General features: G+C 45.8%; 1 protein-coding gene across 1 annotated transcript in view; it reads left to right on the forward strand.

The window, feature by feature from the left end:
* The window catches only part of cwc22 (CWC22 spliceosome associated protein homolog), a 33154-nt gene that overhangs the window by 5738 nt on the left and 7874 nt on the right, over window positions 1-19542 (forward strand). Inside the window, exons 4-15 of the mRNA XM_048238730.1 lie at window positions 86-138; window positions 275-361; window positions 541-822; window positions 2758-2886; window positions 3289-3457; window positions 3566-3619; window positions 3948-4083; window positions 4918-5124; window positions 5959-6021; window positions 6379-6477; window positions 7980-8064; window positions 14425-14485. Coding sequence (XP_048094687.1) covers window positions 86-138; window positions 275-361; window positions 541-822; window positions 2758-2886; window positions 3289-3457; window positions 3566-3619; window positions 3948-4083; window positions 4918-5124; window positions 5959-6021; window positions 6379-6477; window positions 7980-8064; window positions 14425-14485 — 1425 coding nt within the window. The remainder of the gene's footprint in view (window positions 1-85; window positions 139-274; window positions 362-540; window positions 823-2757; window positions 2887-3288; window positions 3458-3565; window positions 3620-3947; window positions 4084-4917; window positions 5125-5958; window positions 6022-6378; window positions 6478-7979; window positions 8065-14424; window positions 14486-19542) is intronic.

Genomic DNA, 19542 nt, shown 5'->3' on the forward strand with positions numbered 1-19542 from the left:
ATTGGTGCATTTTTCATGAACTTCATAGTTGGTGTTCAAACTAAAGAGGTGTGTGTGTGTGTGCACCCTTGCATGTCTGCTTCAGAGGGGTTCCTATGATGAGAGGAAGAAGCGACAGAGTTCATCTCCAGAGAACAAGTGAGTCACTCTTTCTCGGTCTTGCTTGCTTTCTGTCTCTTTCTCATGCCTTGTTAATGGAACATCTGTGCAAGCGGTTTATTCACCAACTAGTTCACATCAGGAGAAATGTCCTCACATCACGTCTGTCTTCCAGGGATGCCGAATCAAGGCGGTCCCGCTCTATGTCCCGTTCCAGATCTCGATCGAGGTCTCCTCGAGGCCGCTATGAGCGAGCACGCAGGTGAGTCCACTCAGCCAAGGGGTCAAAGTCATGAGATGACCCCAGCTAATTTCAACAAGAGAACTAAATCACCCTGAAATCACCCTCTAACAGATTATATTTGTTATACTGATTATTTTTGGACTAATTATATGTTGCGCTGATGGCGCTGCTCACCACTTGTGTTTTTTCCACCACAGGTCCAGAGATCGAGACCGCTACTGCGATCGAGAGCGTTACGAGCGGAGGTCCAGCAGGGATCGGGAGCGTGAGCGGCGCTCCAGCCGCGACCGAGACCTGGAGTACAGGAGGAGAGGCCGCTCACCGTCCCCGTCTCAGAATGACAAGCCCAACGAGGAGGAGCCCCCGGTGAAGAAGAAGAAGAAGGAGGAGCTGGACCCCATCCTGACCCGCACAGGCGGAGCCTACATCCCCCCGGCCAAGCTGCGCATGATGCAGGCCCAGATCACTGACAAGAGCAGGTGAGCCCCGTAGGCCAGTTTTACAGATTTTTATGGTTGTTTTTTCTAGATGATTTTCATTTCGACACCTATGTTAACATTCACTTTTAACTGCATGAGACTGGCGACTCATTGTGGAGCCTATTTTCATGCACGAGGGAAGCAGTTTCACAGAAGCGTCATTTTTATATAAAGTGGAGAGTGGAGGCCCCATAACCTTGGTCTTCTACCCTACCCTAAACGAGACTCTTCTACCCCACCCTACCCTAAACGAGACTCTCCTACCCTAAACGAAACTCTCCTACCCCACCCTACCCTAAATTAGACTTTTCTACCCCACCCTACACTAAACTAGACTCGGTTACTCTTTACTTGACAGTGTCGACATGACATGACACGGTCATGAACGTGTCATAAACGTTTATGACATAACGCTTCTGTTATTAAGTGACATTCGGTTTTTGTCATAACAAGTTAAGGTTAGAGTTAGGTTTCATGCGTCATGACAGTGTCATGTGTTCACAAGTGTCATGTCACTCTTATGTCGATACTGTCAAGTAAAGTGTTACCTTAGACTCTTCTACCCCACCCTACCCTAAACTAGGGTCTTCATGTGCATCTTACCATTTTAGATGCTGAAATGCTTGTTTTGGCAGTTACTGTACTTCAGGAAAATTCAGGAGATGAAGTAACAGTAAGGGGAACTACTACTAAAGCTTTTCTTGCTAGGAAGCTTCTGTTGCAGCCCTGCATCTGAGACGCATTGCTGTCAACATGACTGGCGTGAATCATTAAATTGAACACTCCACACATTTAATTTGCTCTACGGTCTCACCTCGGTCTAGACCGTTAATTTGATTGATTCCCTTGGAATTTCCCTCAAAACAGTTTTTATATGTGATCAATAGCCGACAGTGAACTGGGCAGTAAAATTGGCAGACGGGGCATGCGTCATCTATTGGAGTTTTTATTGAGTCGTAAGTGGAATAATGAGTCTTGTGAAAATGGACCCAGACGCACGTGAAACGCCAGGAAATGACCGCCGGCGGATGTTGGGCCTCTCCCTGCAGAGCCCATTGGGACGTGAAGGGCACTCTTAAGCTACGGGGTTTCTCGTACTCAGAGAGAGATTAACGAAGGTTAGGGGCTCATCATTTAGGAAGAGCCACCTGATTGTCCCTGAGGGCCGAGGAGGGTGGGGGGGGATATCTATAGCTCAAGGTGTGCTCAGTCACCCCCTCCTCCAAGGACCTCTAGCATCTGCTGCCCTGGGGGTGGCAGTTGGGAGATTGGAAGTAGATGGTGATAATTAGACAGAGATTTCCTCGCTTAGATATCATGCGCAGCGAAGGGCAATGAAGAGGATAACAGACATGGCAATCCCCAGAGGAGACCAGAGAGAGGAGAGAGGAGGAGAGAGACAGACAGATGGAGAGGGGGAAAGAGACAAAGTGAAAGAAGAGAAAAGTATCCTGCTAAGAAGAGCATATCTGTCAGCAGTTTTGGAGGGGGGGTGGCTATTGACTGACTGAGACCGAAGGACAGAGAGTTGACAGTCTTGCCGTCCTCTAGGAGCTAGTGGTGTAAATCCTGCCTTTAAATGTCCTCCCCTGCCCACCATATATAATAAACCAGTAAAAGGCATCATAGAAAATTTAAGATCGCCGCTGTGTTAACAGCCTGCGCTGTTGGCACCATAAATATGATCAGTCTCGACGGTGAAATAAACCAGAAGTTATGGACAGTATCGCTTCAGAAATTTAAGGGAAATAGGAGAGGGGCGAAGATCATTTTTTACATTAACAGTGTTTTATATATGTGCTCTTTCTTGCCAAGGTGTTCATTTTTCTCTTCTGCAAGAAGTATCTCGGAGTTCATAAAAAACACGATACTTGAAAGAGTGGACAGGCAGAGAATAGGGTCTGGTCTGATCTCACAGTGTCCCTTTCCTTTCAGCCTTGCGTACCAGAGGATGAGCTGGGAGGCCCTGAAGAAGTCCATCAACGGTCTCGTCAACAAAATCAACGTGTCCAACATCGGCAACATCATTCAGGAGCTCTTACAGGAAAACATTGTGAGGGGCAGGTAAGTCATTACCTCTGGATGTTCGTTCCGTCAACAGGTCTAACCCTGGCTTTCTCATTTTCGTGCCTCATGAAGTAATTTTTCTAATGTGATTATCCGTTAGAGCCTGTTTGTATTGTCTGCATTGCATAGAGTTCTGCAGGCTATACTGATCAGCGTAGGACTAGGACTTAGGATGATAATGACGTAAGCAGTAGACATACAGTGCTGGGGACAGAGGTCCTGAGGGGACTCACAATGGTGAAGCCCAAGAGATAACACCATTATACAAATGTTGGTGAGACAGAGGCAAAGAACTCCATTCTCTCTGAATCCCCAAGAGCAAGCCCTAAGGCAACAAATCAGGAAAGAGTATTTCTTGGTACCGGAGTATAAACGCTATTGCTCTCTGATCTTCCCCAGGGGTCTCATGGCTAGATCCATTCTCCAGGCTCAGGGCGCCTCCCCCATCTTCACCCACGTCTACGCTGCTCTTGTATCCATCATTAACTCCAAGTTCCCCCAGATTGGAGAACTCATTCTGAAGAGGCTCATCCTGAACTTCAGGAAAGGGTACCGCAGGAATGATAAGGTGAACTCCTTAAACTACTTCAAGAACTCCTCTTCTAGTTTCCTTCTGATTGTTAATCATTTTAAAAAAAAGTTCTGTAGGTTTACCTTTGTTTTTTGCTCATTTCAGATGCAGTGTATGACATCCTCAAAGTTTGTGGCACATCTGATCAATCAGAATGTGGTAAGTCATCTGCATTATTCATGCATCAGAATTCTCTCAACATTTTTAAACCGTTTGTGAACGTTAGCCGAGAAGTACATCCTCAGACTAGGTAGTTACCATTTTAAATCTTAACTTAAAAACAGCCTGGAATGTTCAGTACAAGAACAAGAAAGTTCAAAGAAAGCATGTTTGCCTTGAATGTTCGCCCTTTGTTTGCTGATATAGAAAAGCACTGCGGAACTCAGGTTCAGGTGTCCAACTACAACTTCATGGGAGTTATGGGACTTCAGCCCTCGTATTTGTGCGTAGTTTCACACTGCTGCTGCGGTGTGTTGTGTGTCCTCAGGCCCATGAGGTGCTGTGTCTGGAGATGCTGACCCTGCTGCTGGAGCGGCCCACTGACGACAGTGTGGAGGTGGCCATCGGCTTCCTCAAGGAGTGCGGCCTCAAACTCACTGAGGTCTCGCCCCGAGGCATTAACGGTACCAGTCTGTTTGTTATTGAAAGTAATTGTGGTGAATAATTACTTAATATTAATCTTAGACTGGCAAACTCAGGAATCAAGTTTATTCTGTTACAAGCAGAGAGGGTACAAAAAATGGTCTATGGTCTATGTAGGCCTAGCCCAGGCCTGGGAGGCCTAGGTTGGCCTGTAGCCAACTTCTCCTCTCTTCCGTTCTACATCTTAGTCTAAGTCCAAGTCTAAAATCTTATCTGACAAACATTGCAGTTTAGTTACTTTTAAATGCTTTAAACAAAGAAAATGGCGCCAAAACAAGCCCACATGATTGGTTCTCCAGTTGGCATCAGACACACCTACTCACACCCACTTCACACCTATCTGAATAGTATGAGGAGAGATATCTTATATATCAGAAATATCACTTATAGAATGTTCCAAACATTCTCACAATCAAATCATTACAATCCTTGTACTGAGACTATCACAATGATACCGAACATGAATACATTTACATTTCATGACACATGGATACATTATATCAAGGTAACATCCTTTGTCCTGTGTACCTGAACCACTACATTAGCATTTAATTGGGGGAGGGGAGGCTGTCTTTGTTTTAAACCAAGAAGGGCCATATGGCAATTAAATTATTAATAATTTTAACCGTAAAATTATTGCTATCATTATGCTGTAAGAATATCGTGAAGAGATTAACTTGTTTATTAACTCATGATATTATAATGTCATCTTTACAGCCAGTGTCTCTCCTTGTTTCTGACTTTCAGTTATGAGTGTAGAATGCCCATGTGGAGGTTTGACTGCTTTAATTGACTTTGTTGCATTTTCATTTCAGCTATATTTGAGCGCTTGAGAAACATCCTTCACGAGTCGGAGATTGACAAACGCGTACAGTATATGATTGAGGTAATGTTCGCCATCCGCAAGGACGGCTTCAAGGACCACCCCATCATCCCAGACGGTCTGGACCTAGTGGAGGAGGAGGACCAGTTCACACACATGCTGCCCTTGGAAGACGATTACAACACCGAGGACATCCTGAGTAAGAGTGCACGACAACACACTTGTTTTCACTTCACAGTCCATTGCCGTGTACGGCGTAAACATTTAGGCCGCTCGCGGAACCTCCTTGACCCCTGGAGCGCGACGAGAGGGCCAGATGTTATCGGTGCCAGCCTCCTTGCTCGTCTAACCTGGCCGTAATTGCTGGGAGGTAAATTCCCTCTCCTCCGCATGCTAGCTCCCATCATTGCAGACGTTTAGAAGCTAATTATACACAGATCGTCCCAATGGGTCTCTTTACATCCTCCTCTCCTTCTCTCTTTCTCCCCCCCCCCTCCTTCCCTCCCTCCTATTCCCTCTTTCGGGATCTCGTGCTCTGGCAGCCCGTGGTTCATGCGGGAGCAAGTCCCTGCTCGCGGCAAGTAATTGAGGGGTTGGATTTTTCGCTCCTGACATTTAGCCCCTGTCGGTACTTATTTATGTTTGTTCAATTTGCGGATAAGCATCTTTTTGTGGCTTCGCAGACAAACGGCCCTAATTGAAAATCTATACAAGGCTTCCTTCAGGGTGCAGGAGAAGCCATTACCACATTTAAGTCCTTTTATGAATAATGCCTGATGCACAATGAATTCTTCTTTATGGGTAATTGCCTCTGATTACATCTTGATTGCAGCGACTTAATTGCTGTAGAAATGTGTAATTGCAAACGAATGGCTTCCATTAAAACAACAGCATTCTCATTCTCTCTTCTATTCTCTCTCTCTCTCTCTCTCTCTCTCTCTCTCTCTCTCTCTCTCTCTCTCTCTCTCTCTCTCTCTCTCTCTCTCTCTCTCTCTCTCTCTCTCTCTCTTTCCTTCCTTGTGTTTCATTTCAGATGTCTTCAAGATGGACCCGGACTTCTTGGAGAATGAAGAGAAGTACAAAGCGATTAAGCGAGGTGAGTTGACCGGTCATCCGCCGGGTGTCAAGTTGGCCGTTTACATTACCGCCCATTATAAGAAGCGCCCCAGTGCTACACACCCTAGTTTTCCTAGCGTTTCAAACGGGGGCATTTTACATTTAATTGTATTCTAATTGCTCAGTCAGCTCCAGCCCAGCATATGGCGCTCGGGTGTTCAAAAGCAACTTTATTATCATTCAGTAGGCCTTGAATAGCTTGTTCTCTAAGGCAAGAATAATTGCCACAGTCCTCTGGAAAATGAAGGTAACCCTGGAGTTAAGGGACGTAGCTGAGTGGAAAATGAACGCGATCTGGGGCAGCGGCTCTCTCTGACCCTGTGTGACCCCTCTGCAGAGATTCTGGATGAAGGCAGCAGCGGCTCTGAGGATGATGGAGATGGAAGCGATGATGACGACGACGAAGATGAGGATAAGGAGGCAGAAGCTGGGGAGGGTAAGACATTTTTTTTTGCCTCTAGGCCTATATGAAAGTGCTCCTTATAGTTTGAGCTCTAAAGGGGATGTTTTTTTACTCTCTCTCTCAAGAATTTTTATTTATGATTAACTTTGTTGTAGACAGCCAATGTTTTATTGCATTTTGTTACTTTGCTGATGCCAACAGTTACAGTTGGGGGAGATAGAGAGGTCCCTGTGAATAAAGAAAGCAGTATATAATTTGAAGAGAAATTAATAGAAAACGAGGCTCACGATGCTTCCCCTGATCCCCCCCCCTCAGACAACCCCGAGGCTTGTCTTTACCTCCAGTCGGGGCAGTTGTCCCTTGAAGCAAGCCGGTTCATTAGTTACTCGTATATGTCTTGAAGTGCTTTTGGAGTGACTTGACTTAAGTTTGTCAGGAAAGGCAGGGGCAGGCAGTCCTTTGTGGGCCACTGTGATTATGTGACTGCTATCTGGGCCCCTTGGGGCGTGGAGCGGCAGGAAATGTGTGGCATACCAGGCCCATTAGGAAATCACAGCAATCCTGGGTTACTTACACACACACACACACACACACTCTCATACACACACTCTCATACACACACACACACACTGAGCCTGACAAAGTCTGGTGATGCCTGGGCCGGCCGTTACATCAAGCTCAATTTCAGTCACTCGCACACAAGCCATCACAGCATCTTCCTGAGGACACAAGCCTGTCTGGGCCCTTAGTCAGGTGACGCTGGCTGCACCCAGTCCTGCTCCTGAAGCGGAGCGGAGCTTCACTGTGGGACCATCCTGTCTCCACCCACTCTCCGCTAGTGTTTTGCTTTTCTTTCTGAATAGGTGAAAGCAGCCTTTCTGCTTAGTTTCTTGTGGGAAGGCATTATATGAATAGATATTGAGTCTGCATAGTGAATTTTATGAAATGTGGTTGTACCTTTTTTTTTTTTATGTGTCATGGTTGCGTATACTGTGTTCTTACTGTGTTATTTTGGCTTCTGTTGTTTTTTGAGAGTCCTGAATTCACATAGATAAGTGGTTGGAACCTGAAGGTAGTCTTTTCTAAGTTAGTCTTGAATTTGACATTTATTTTAAAAACTGTTTTCATATAGAGGTATGTATGTATAATGCTGAACAGCTTGTGATTACAAACCCCTATCTGCCCCTACCCAGTTCTTGTTTTGGGTCCTTTGAGAGCCAATTTGTGTAAGTGCATATAGAACATGCATGTTAAATGCTCATCAGATAAGCAGAAACAACAGTGTTCCAACCCATCTATAGCAGCCATCATGGTACTATTACAGTAATGTAAATAAATAGGAAGCATGATTATCCAAAAATAAAGCAGCCATTTTAGGAAAGGCTCCCTCATAGTAGAAGGAAAAATAGCTTCAACACAGGAAAAATGTGTTGACCTCCTGAGGGAGACATATCATATATAAAAAAAAAAAAAGATTGTGTAAGAGCACCGTCCACATTCTGTTTATTTATCGACTTTTTGGTTTCCTTTTATAGAGGGGGAGAAAGTGACTATTTTCGACCAGACAGAAGTGAACCTGGTTGCATTTCGCCGCACCATCTATCTCGCCATCCAGTCAAGGTGAGTGCAACTCGTCCGCGTGCCAAGGCTGCCCAGCCAGAGATCTCTCCTGGCTGGCGTGGAAATGTCAGCAGAAAATAGCAAGGCAGGAGCTGCTAAATATGTGACTCTGTGACCAAAAATAGTCTTTTGGATGGCAGAACTCGGAGAGCTTTGAGACTGATTTATATTTATATAATTTTTTTTTTTCAAAGAGCACAGATGGAAATGCCATGTCCAGGAGCTCAGAGGCAGGTCCTGTAGGAATCACTGTTTTGATTAGATCCCATTTCAAGTGGCATTTGAGAGACTTTTTTTCAACCCAGAAGCTCAAAATTTGCAGCTCCCTTGCACGTGTAAAATTAATAACCTTCCATAAGTGTGATTTCATTGAAATTTGGCATGTTGGAGCTGTAAACACACCGTGTGTGTGTGTGATCTGAAAGGTTTGGGGTAGATTGGGCTAAGACAGGGATTCCCAAACTGTGGGACCACCGGTGGTACGCGAGCTGCCACTAGGGGGTACGCGAGATGAAAAGGGAAATGTCGGAAATGTGCTAAAAATTATTAATTAATTACGGTAATAATCAAATTAGTTCATCAATAATAAATCATTTCTAATCGGGTTATAATGATATGGAAACGTGAAATTAAAGGAAATCGTTTGTAAACTATAGCAGGCTATGTTTTTGTTAAAAAAATAAGCTACCCACAATGCATGTTAGTGCATGGCGTGTTAGTTTCGTGGAAGTAGGCTATGTATAAGGCTACGCAAACCTGGAAAACTGGCTAAAAACAGGGACACTGTCCAAAAGGACTAATTAAAGCGACCGAAGAAGAGAAGTGAGAGAAACAGAGCAGGAGACGGGTAACGATGGGATGGGATGGGGTGGGATGGGATGGGGTGGGATGGGATGGGGTGGGATGGGATGGGGTTCAGAATGATGGAGGTGGAGCGCAGGGGGGTAAAAAAGGACGAGACAGAAAAGACCGCGGGAAGAAAACGAAAGTAGCCAATGATGAGGCATATGGGCCTCGGCTTCACTATGATGAGGCATATGGGCCTCGGCTTCACTATGATGAGGCATAGAGGCCTCGGCTTCACTATGATGAGGCATATGGGCCTCGGCTTCACTATGATGAGGCATATGGGCCTCGGCTTCATTATGATGAGGCATATGGGCCTCGGCTTCACTATGATGAGGCATATAGCCCTCGGCTTCACTATGATGAGGCATATAGGCCTGGGCTTCACTATGATGAGGCATATAGCCCTCGGCTTCACTATGATGAGGCATATGGGCCTGGGCTTCACTATGATGAGGCATATGGGCCTCAGCTTCACTATGATGAGGCATATAGGCCTCGGCTTCAAGTGGATTGGGAGACAGACTGCCCAAAGCCACAGTGCGTGGTTTGCAGTGAGGTGCTATCTAACCAGTCTTATGATGTTCTCCACACTCTTTTTTTTTTTTTTTGCGTGAGAGCTCATAGACAAGTTGCACATTTTGATTTTGCTATTTGTTATCATATAGCGTGGCTAATTAAACATGATGCCTGGAATGCGTCAATAGAATGTGTTACTTTTCGGATGGTGGTGGTACGCGAGCCGAGTCAGGATGTAGCTGGTGGTCCGCGGGGAAAAAAAAGTTTGGGAACCGGTGGGCTAAGGGATTGCTCGAGAGAGAGAGAGAGAGAGAGAATTCTATTTTTAAGTAGGATTCAATATCAAGCGAGTTTGCCCAGCACGAACACAACCGTGCTGCTGTTTTGTGACTCCAGGAGAAGGTCGTAAGAATAAGAGAGGAGGAGGAGGAAAAGAAGGCTGAAATTCCCCAAAGCAGATAAATGCACATACATCTCCCCTCCAACATACCGGTACTTGCTCCCCTACTCAGGCACTACTCAGGAACCACAGAATGTTATCTTATAGGCAGGGGGCCTTGAAGGCATGGCAAGCTGGGTTATTTATTTATGTATTGTAGGTATTTATTTAGGTATTTATTTATTTATAGTTTATCTCTAAGTTTGTGATTATCTAACTCCTCCTCGCCCTTTCGGTGTTGCCGTGCTGCCGAAATGGGTCCACTTTACTGTGTGGGTCTGGTCTTCCCTTTTCGTTGCTGAGCTCAGTGAATAGAAATGTGTCGGCATTCACTCTGACGCTAAACACACATACACAGTGGCCTCCGTTAACCCACTCCCCCCTGTGTAAACGCAAGGCCTGAGGCCCTGCTAAACAGTCACATGTCAATGATGCAAAAAGCATCTTTCTCTCACCAGAGCAGCGCTGGAGATAAAAGCCTGTGTCCTCCCGCCCGCTCTGGGCTCCTCAGCCTTGTTTCCACCCGCCAGCTCATCCTATAGACGCTCATCCTCTAATCCCGCACCGCCACATCCACAGCCGGATCACATATCTCATGTATGTATTTTTCATCAGGACGGTGTGAATACCAGCAATGTTTTTAATCCTACGAATATATACACCCGCCTTCAAGGGCGGTTTGGCAGGATAACCCTCCAGCGTGGTGCTGTAAAATAGGCCAGAGGCACTCCAGCTATGTGGCAGTGACACAGAATATGCATCCCTGTCTCTCGTCTCCTAATTAAATGCCCTCGGAGGACGGCAGAGTGGGCCTGCATGTCGCATGCTTATAGATTCTCACACGCACTTGCTCTCTTGTCTCTCTCTCTCTCTCTCTCTCTCCCTCACACAAACGTACTCATGCAGAGTGTCCTTTCTCTTTTCCCCTCCCATACCTTTGCACATACATATGGTCGGCTGTCTAACATGCCAACATGTGTGTACACACACACACACACACACACAACCTGAAAGGCAGTGGACCAGTTTTCAGTGGACCCATTTTTTCCCTCTGACTTTGCCGTGCGGAACAACAGCTGGTGCAGATGCATAGGCTGCAGCAAGGGCGCATCAGCAAGGGGTGGGGGGTGGGGGGGCGGGTTGCTGGAAAAACTCCCTTTTAATAAGTGACCCACCAGGAATTGAGATTAACCCAGTGCTGCTTTCCTTCAGCATGAATCTATCGATTAACGGAGAAACACACCCCATGATTCTCATCAGGACTCTCTGGCGCTTTGGGGACGTCAACAACAGGAAGAAGGAAGGGTTGAGGAGGGGGATGGGGGGAAAAGAAAAGATCAGAATATTTTCGGCATCTATGTAATCCCTCAGCCTGTTATTCTAGTGTGCTGATGGGTGACTGCAGTATGTCAGATGCAAAGAGGAAACGCAACAGTGATGGGGAGGCAATGGGGAAAGCAGACATCGACCTTGCAGGTCCGTACGGCTCTACTCTGCTCAGTTGGTAGCTGGTGCTGGTGTTCTCAGCTCCAAGGTCACTAGTTCATTTCCACAGAAGTAGAGTGGTGTTGGTCCCTATGGATAAACCCCCTCTCTTTTGCTCTCTCTCTCTCCTTCTCACTCTCTCCTTCCCCCCTTCCCTGCCTGCATGCAAATGTTGACAGTCTCAAGGGTGCACTTGAAAGCCCTGACAATCTTTGGCTGGTTTCCATGTTGGAATTACTAAAGGTATATCTCGTAAAGGTTACAATAACTGATTACATGCATCTTTATTATGTTTTGGCTCATTGGGATACATTTTCAGCCTTTGGATAATAAAGGTTCTGTGCAGCATGTGAAGCAGAGCCTTTTATATTTGGAAAGAAGTTGTGGACAAATCTCTTGTTGTCATGGAGTGTATGCAGCTGAGCAGGATGTATGTTCACTGGTATATTTTGGATTGTCTTGGTCTTTTGGGGGTGGAATTTCTCTTCCTTCTCCTTCTCTGTCCCTGTTTTCCCTCTCTCTGCTTCTGTATCTCTCCACCTCTCTCACATTTTCTCTTTCTCTCAATCTCGCTACTCGCTCTCTTTCTCTTTCTCTCTATCCCTCTCTTTCTTTATACCTGACCGTGGGGATTTCAAAGAGATGCGAGTGGCATTGTAACCCTGCTCTGCCAGAGGGTAGGGCTCACAGTTTTTCAGTGCCAAGCCTCACTCCTCTCCATTGGCAAGGTTGGCATTTCCTGAAAATTGGAAAAGTCTTTGGCCCCATTATTGCCTGTGGGAACGCTGCTCTTTGACAGATTACAGTATGGCGGAAAATGCATTTCAAAAGCAGTGTTACTGCTAAAGCGTGCCTCTCCTCAGACCACAGGTTTTATCGACCCCCCCCCCCACCCTCTTTCGCTCTTATTCAGCATGCTAAAATGTTCAGTTATGATTACGAAACAATTGCTTGATAAAATTACCGCCGCATGAAATAACGTCCCCCATCAATAACGAGTAAACATTTGGCCAGGCGCATTGGGCAGTTCCTGAATGACTTCACTTTAATAAAAAAGTGCTTTCATTACACAGAGAAAAATGCCCATAGAAGAGGACATGGGGTGGCTGCAGTGACGGCGTGTGAGTTTGTCAGCACTTTTCCTGTCGGCGGCTGTCGGAGGGTTGCGGAAAATGCCCGAATGAGAAATGCCTGAATGAGGCGTAAGGTTTATGACTGCTCGCCTAGTTTTGCAGCACGCTGGCAAAATGTGACCGCGTCTTCAGCCATCTGTGTCACATGGAAGGTCAGTGATGTCTCGCCAACCGACCGACCGACCGGCCAGCCAGCTTGTGGACACCAGGCAGAGATGCACTGCCTCAGGGCAGCACATTTCTCACCTACCACTCACCTTTTTTCTCCCAACCATTTTCTCTCTTTCCCTCTCTATTTGTCTCTCCCCCACCCCTTCCATCTCTCTCTTCTTTCCTTTTTCTCTGTCTCCCTCTCTATCTACGTCTGATTTTCTCTCTCTCTCTTCATTCCCTCTCTTGCTCCCTCTCTTACTCCATTTCTGTCTCTCAGAGAGAGCCTCTCATGGGAATGCAAGCGGGACCAATAAGAAAATGAAATATATAAGTAAAAAATGTCTCCAGCTGCTAGAAGCTGGAAGTGACTCCTCACCTCTCCTCTGCTAGAAATAACAAGTGAAAGAGAAGAGAGTGAAACCGACAGAGATGACCCACATGCGCTGCCTTTGGGTTGCCACTTTTTAAAAGCGAGTGTCATTATCCATCAGCTTAGCCTCAAAGATCAACTCTGACTTGATGGTTGAAGACATTTTAGGTGGCGGATGGAGTGGGAATGAGATGCCAGTATGACTCCCCCCTTGATGTGTGGCCTGATGTTATTTATGAGCTGGTGTTATTTATGAGCTATTTATTAGTTAGTAGTAGAAAAGGCAATGGGATGGACTGCATGTATTTTTAAACATTCACTCATTTCTGACTCATTAAAAGTGTATGTTAAATCAACACGATGAAACAATTTTCTACATTTTGAGGGATGCAACGTGGGATAAAATATGGTCATATAAATGACAGATGAACACATCTGTCGTTCCCATGAGGCCCCCAGGCTGGGTTCTGTGTTATTGTGTGGTTTGGGTTGGAACACCCATCAAAAAAAGGAGAAGACAGAAATATCTGAGGCATAAGTTACAGTGATGGCCAAAAGTATTGGCACCCATGCTAAAGTTGACTGAAAAGAGGAATATAAAATCATCTTTTGGAAATTGATCTTAATGCCTTAAGTGAAAAATGAGGAAATATCTAACCTTTTAAGGACACCAATTTTCTTAGTGAATGAATAATGTATCATAAATAAATAAATGTTCTTCCTTAAAATACAGGGGTCATAAAAAGTTAGCTGGTTTGATGATCATTGAGCACAATGCAAATCAAACCAGCTAATAGGCTAACTGAAATAACACCCATGCCAATCTCTAGGTATGGTGAAGGGGCTACATTGGGGCTATTTTAATTCCAAAGGCCAAGGTAACTTTATCAGGATGCACAGTATTCTGGATCCATGAAATAACTGGCCTTTAAAAATAAAAATCTGCCTGTCTCTAAAAATCTGCCTGTCTCTTTATTTATGATACATTATTCATTCACTAAGAAAATTGGTGTCCTTAAAGGTTAGATATTTCCTCATTTTTCACTTAAGGCATTAAGATCAATTTCCAAAAGATGATTTTATATTCCTCTTTTCAGTCAACTTTAGCATGGGTGCCAATACTTTTGGCCATCACTGTACATAAGTATTCAAACCCTTTTCACCCTGCAGTCATCCATCAACTCAGTTCTTGGTTAAAGCACCTTTGCCAGTGCTAGTTTTAAACCAAAACTCCATAAACTCCATAATACTACTTTTATATTTGTATTTTACATGTAACATAAATGTTCTGTTTGGGAACGATCTTTGAGTCTGTACTTTTGAAAGAATAGCAGGTTGGAATAATTCACATTGATGTTTTTTCTCCGCAGCATTCTGTGATTAAATTACATTTTTATTTGTCTCTTTCCCCACAGCTTGGACTTTGAAGAGTGTGCCCACAAGTTGATAAAGATGGACTTCCCTGACAGCCAAACGGTATGTGTGTTACTGTAGAACATTTTGTTATTTCCTTTTTATTCTGCTGCAAACTGCCAAGCCCCTCGGTAAACCCAGTAAATATCATAATGCCGTGTGGTTTGGTTCAGAGCGGTTTCTGTGCTGGTGTTGGTGGTGCGTTGTTTTTTCTCAGTGTTTGCGTCTTTCTTTCCCTATCATCTAAATATTTACTTCCATGGTCGCTGGTCCTTCGAGTCTTTGTAGTCACTCAGGAAACATTTGTCATCCCGATATCCTTGTTCTGTAGCTTCACAGTAGGAAAGAACATTCATTAAGCAACTGGGTGTTCCCCCCTCAACATTTTTTAACTGATCAAATGCCTTTCTGCCTAAGTGGCCAGCTTTGATTGTGGTCACACAGCCATGCTTTGAGAACCCCGACCGACAAAAAAAAAGGAATATCCAGGGCACCAGTAAGGAGCAGGCTGTGACAGTAGCTAGCAAGCAGAATTTAAATAAAGTGACTGGCTAGTTGCGTTTGGGTCAGTCCACACCAATTTTGCCTTGCTCTCATCTGGAGTTGCAACAGGCGTTGGAAGAATATCTCTATATAAATGACGTCGACTGGTTTTGACCCTGAATTAATGAGCGCGTTTGACCTTTAGCGGCTTGCATGACAGGGATTTGTTACTGTGTCGGTTCCCCCGGGCCTGAGAAGCAGACTTCAAAGCGTTCCTTGAAAGGTGTTTGAAGCTAATTTGTATGTGCCACTTGCATCATTTGATGGGAGAAGAGGGTGAAAAGGGTTGAAAGAAGATTAAACGGGTCCCCAAATGTTAATCCAAATGTGTTTTTAGTTTATTTATTTATTTTCGTTTTGGGCATGGGATTATAATTGTCCTGTACTTTGGGGGTGAAAAAACGAATATGTGGAAATTCTTTTTCTCTGCCGTTGGTGTAAAAGTGGACAATAAATGAAATAATGTCTTGAGTGCAAGTGGCTTCTTCAGAGCGATGAGAATAGCATTGAGGACGTGCGCCTTTACATTGCTCCATTTTCCTGCTGGAGAAAGGAATTGCTGAGGTGTTCATGATGGATTCATTGTGCTGGCTGCCTGAAGGACCCAGTTGTATAACTCAACTGGCCTCTTTGAAACGGCTGCCTTTGTGTGAAGGTCTGCGCCTCTATGTAAGGTCGCTGACGGGCGCTTTCCTTAACCTCTTGTTTAAGATTTGTTTGGGTTTCTGGACTGACCCCCGACACACACACACACACACACTCTCCACTTGCCACTTAAATACAAGTAAGGGCACATGTGTACTACACACCACTTCATTCTAGCCACTCCCTTGATCTGCATTATCATCACAACGGAAGTAGTGAAAAACGGCATTGGGCCCTCAGCGTTGCGTGGTGCAGGATATTAGTGGTTATGGGAATTTCCCGTGCTTCTGTCAGTAGGGGAGTGTGACTCTGGCAGTGACTGGGTCTGGATTTGAGAGACAGAAGGAGAGATGTGGGGGGTGGGGGAGGTAGAGAGGAGTGATCTCTGTTCTCTCTGTTGGAGCTTAGAGGTGCTGGACGAGGACCCACTCCAGACCCTCCACAGGCTCTCTGCGTCATCAGCTCATGCGAACACACACACACACACACACCTGCGCTGAGGAAAGGAGAGCTGCTTCCTTTCCCCCCACACCCACCCCTCTTCAAACACACACGCATACCACACTCGCAAGCCTTGCTCTGCTGACGTAAATGCAAGCAGAGATGGGAGTGAAGGAAAAGAGAGAGTGAAAGAGAAAGCTTGGAAGGAGCGGACTTAGTCCTGAGCTGAGGCCAATTTAAATATCGCCTTAAGTGCTCGCACAGATCACAGTTAGGGAGTTCTCGGCTATTTAATTTTTTGTTACCAATGTTCTCTCTCAGCAGTCACTGAACAGAATCAACAGTAGACACGATGGCTATGGCTGTGAGGCGGGCTAGCACCGATTACTCAGGACAGGAGTCTGGCTGAGCTCCGTTGTGTTGGCCCACGTGGGGTTCTTTTCCTCCTACATGGAATATTTGTGCCACATTGGACCAGTATCGTGCTTTACATCACCTGGTGGCGTGACTAATGACACGGTTGACGGGGCTTGAAAGAGCCCATTGATTCCTCGCTGGAGTTACTGTAACCACACTGTCTCCATGTGTCCCCACCCATCAGCAGATGCGGCCGAGCCAAATCTTGTTCCCCTTTTTCCACGGCCTCTGCCAAATTTCCACTCGGTGGTGAGTGGCGAGAGCCGGCCCTGCTACCAGCGGGAGCCGAAGAGGTGTGAGCGAAAATTAGCGGAGGCTTCGGCTGTCCGAGGGTGTCTGCCACCGTCTGGCAGCGGCGTTGGCGGTGTGATTATTAGACGTGTAGGCAATAAACGCGTCACCGAGAGGAGTGAATCACACGGTCATACAGCTGCAGCTCTCATTACACCCCCTCCCCCACACACACACACACACACACTTTGTGATGTCATGACCTGAGCATCTGCCAGCTCCACTTTGGCAAAAAGGGGGTAATCCAGAGTGGAGACTGTACACACATCTGTGTGTGTTTCCAAAGTATTGGCCCAGGGATTGGTATCTACGCACATACACATGTGTGGCACGGCATGGTTCCATGTGATTTGTGTGTTTCCGGCTCCCCCACCTTAGTGAGAAATGGTGGTCTGCCCCAGTGGGCGAGGTGAACCTCGAATGCAGGACCAGCTGTCCTTTGGTGGCCTGTGGCACAGTGGGCATCCCTTACGGAGGCTCCACATTTGGTGGGTCGTTATTACGTTGGCGATGGTCCAGCCACACCGGGGCTCTCTGTGGAGTGCAGCCGATCACATTTTTCTCATCCATGTGAGCAAACACAGTGCTCTGTGCTGCAGCAGATGTAAAACATATTTTATCACCTCTGACTTCAGGGAGTGTGTGTTTGAGTGAGTAGTGGGGGTTCTCATGTTGCTCTGGACTCCTGGAGAAATAACATGACATGCAATATTTATCCCCAAACCCTGGATGTCTGCGTTGGTTTCTCACTGGTCAGGGGTAAATGGAGGGAGAATCTTCTTTTTCCACATCGAAATGTTGAGTTGACAAATGATTTTCATACCAAGAGAGGGAGGGAGTTTGTATATTACTTACATGGTGGTGGCGTGATGGAATGGAACTCACCAGTAATAACCTTCCCATGCCTGCCACCCCACTCGAATCCCCCCACCCCCACTAGTCTTGTAGCACTGAGGTGCATTAAAGTAGAGAGTACATGATCACCCACCCAGAAGACGAGGGGTCAGCCTCATGCTGAAGGCAGAGAGGGAGGGGGAGGAGGGAGTGTACGGGTGAGAGGGAGGCAGAGCATTCTGTTCCGTGTCTGTCAGAGTTCCGTTTAAAGTCACATGTGCTCGGGTGACTCAGTGTTCCGTCTGAGCGAGCTTACTCGTAAAGCCAGTGCACTCGGAGGCTGGTCCCGGCGCTTTACCCTGGAACCAATCCTGTGTTTACCACAGAACTTCACTTCCCTTAATGACTGAGAGGGCTAGAGGCAAGGTCAGAAGAGCACAAGGCTAAACCTTCACCTGCCCGACCAAGTGGTCCATGTGCATATTTACTTTAATCATGTGTAGCGATAGCCGACTTTCGATTGGTCACTTTAGTTCTCCTGGATGGAAAGAGTCATGGGTGTTTAAATCTCAGGCCAGCATGTACGAAAAAAAAGATCCATCTCACCATTACGTTAGTCTTCGAAAATTAAAGGATCTTGTCAAGATGATGCATAATTTCTTATGGATTATGAATCGGGTATCCAATATTTTCTTGAAAGGGCTACGGTAAGTGGTTATTGATTTGTGATGAAAATATAATTTTAAAATGAATTTCGCCTCCAGCCCATCTGCCTTGCCTTAGGCTGATTTGGCACTAAATGAAATGGGCTGCCTGGCCTAAGAGGAGGCAATGAGAGGCTTGTAAGGTTTGTAAATGGATGAACGTCTCTCCTCTTCCATCTCTCACTGCTTTAATAGAGGGTAATGGGATTGCATTACTATTTTTTTCAATCTTTTTTTTTTGCTGAGCAGATGGTGTTGCATCTCTGGAAACAGTCAGCCCCTGCTCTTGACATTACAGATTTCGCATCAAGGATGCTCTTTTTCTCCATCTCTCTCTCTCTCCTTCCCTCCCTCCGTCTGTCCCTTCCTTCCTCTTTCTTTCTGTCTGACTCTATCTCTCACTCTCTAACTTGCTTTTCCCCTCCCTCTGACGGATATCACCAAGTACTTCTCCTGGGGTAGAGCTTCTGTCAGGTCAGCGTCAATCACTGTGTCCTTTTGCCGCTCTGTGCTTCCCGTAGGCCGTCACAGCTCCGAGCCCCAGAGAGCCGGGCCTCGGCTCGAGACATGGGAGACGGGTGGCAGGGCAGCGGGCACTGACAGGTTGGCTCATTGCGCGTCATGGTGTCACTCTAAGCTGTAATGTAGTTAATGATAAGAAATCCAGTCACAAAAACAGCAACTAAAGAACAAAATACAGTCACGCTTGAGAAAGGAACTGAATTTTTGCTTGTGATTGAATTGCGTCTGTGGTGCAAGTGTGGTTTTTGCCTACCACACTGCAGCAGTACACGCTAATATTTCGTTGTGCAGGATCTGTGGAGAATGTTTTGCATCTGTGGACCCCTCATTTTAATTGGAGAGCTTTTAAAGTAACACCAAAGAGTTTTTAAACCTTAAAATAATGTTTCCAAAATCGTTTCAGTGGTTCATCAACTCGTAACAGGGTGAACGGCACTTCTGCATTCGCTTTGCGGCCCTCTATCGGCTATAACCGCACTATGTCAGTTTGCCAGATCGGGTAGCTGTTCTGTAGTTTGATGGAATGAGACATAAGAAACTACAAATTTGACTTGCATGATGTCGCAATACATCATACTTTCATAAAATCATGCAACATATTCTACCTTGTCTGTGGACATCGTTATTTGCAAAGCCGGAGCTGGATAAACAAATAGCGTGCGTGCGACAAAGGAAAAGTTCTTTGGTGTTGCTTTAAACCTTTAGCCAGTCGGCACTGGGCCT

Source organism: Alosa alosa, chromosome 3, assembly GCF_017589495.1.
Source record: "Alosa alosa isolate M-15738 ecotype Scorff River chromosome 3, AALO_Geno_1.1, whole genome shotgun sequence".
Lineage (NCBI taxonomy): Eukaryota > Metazoa > Chordata > Actinopteri > Clupeiformes > Clupeidae > Alosa > Alosa alosa.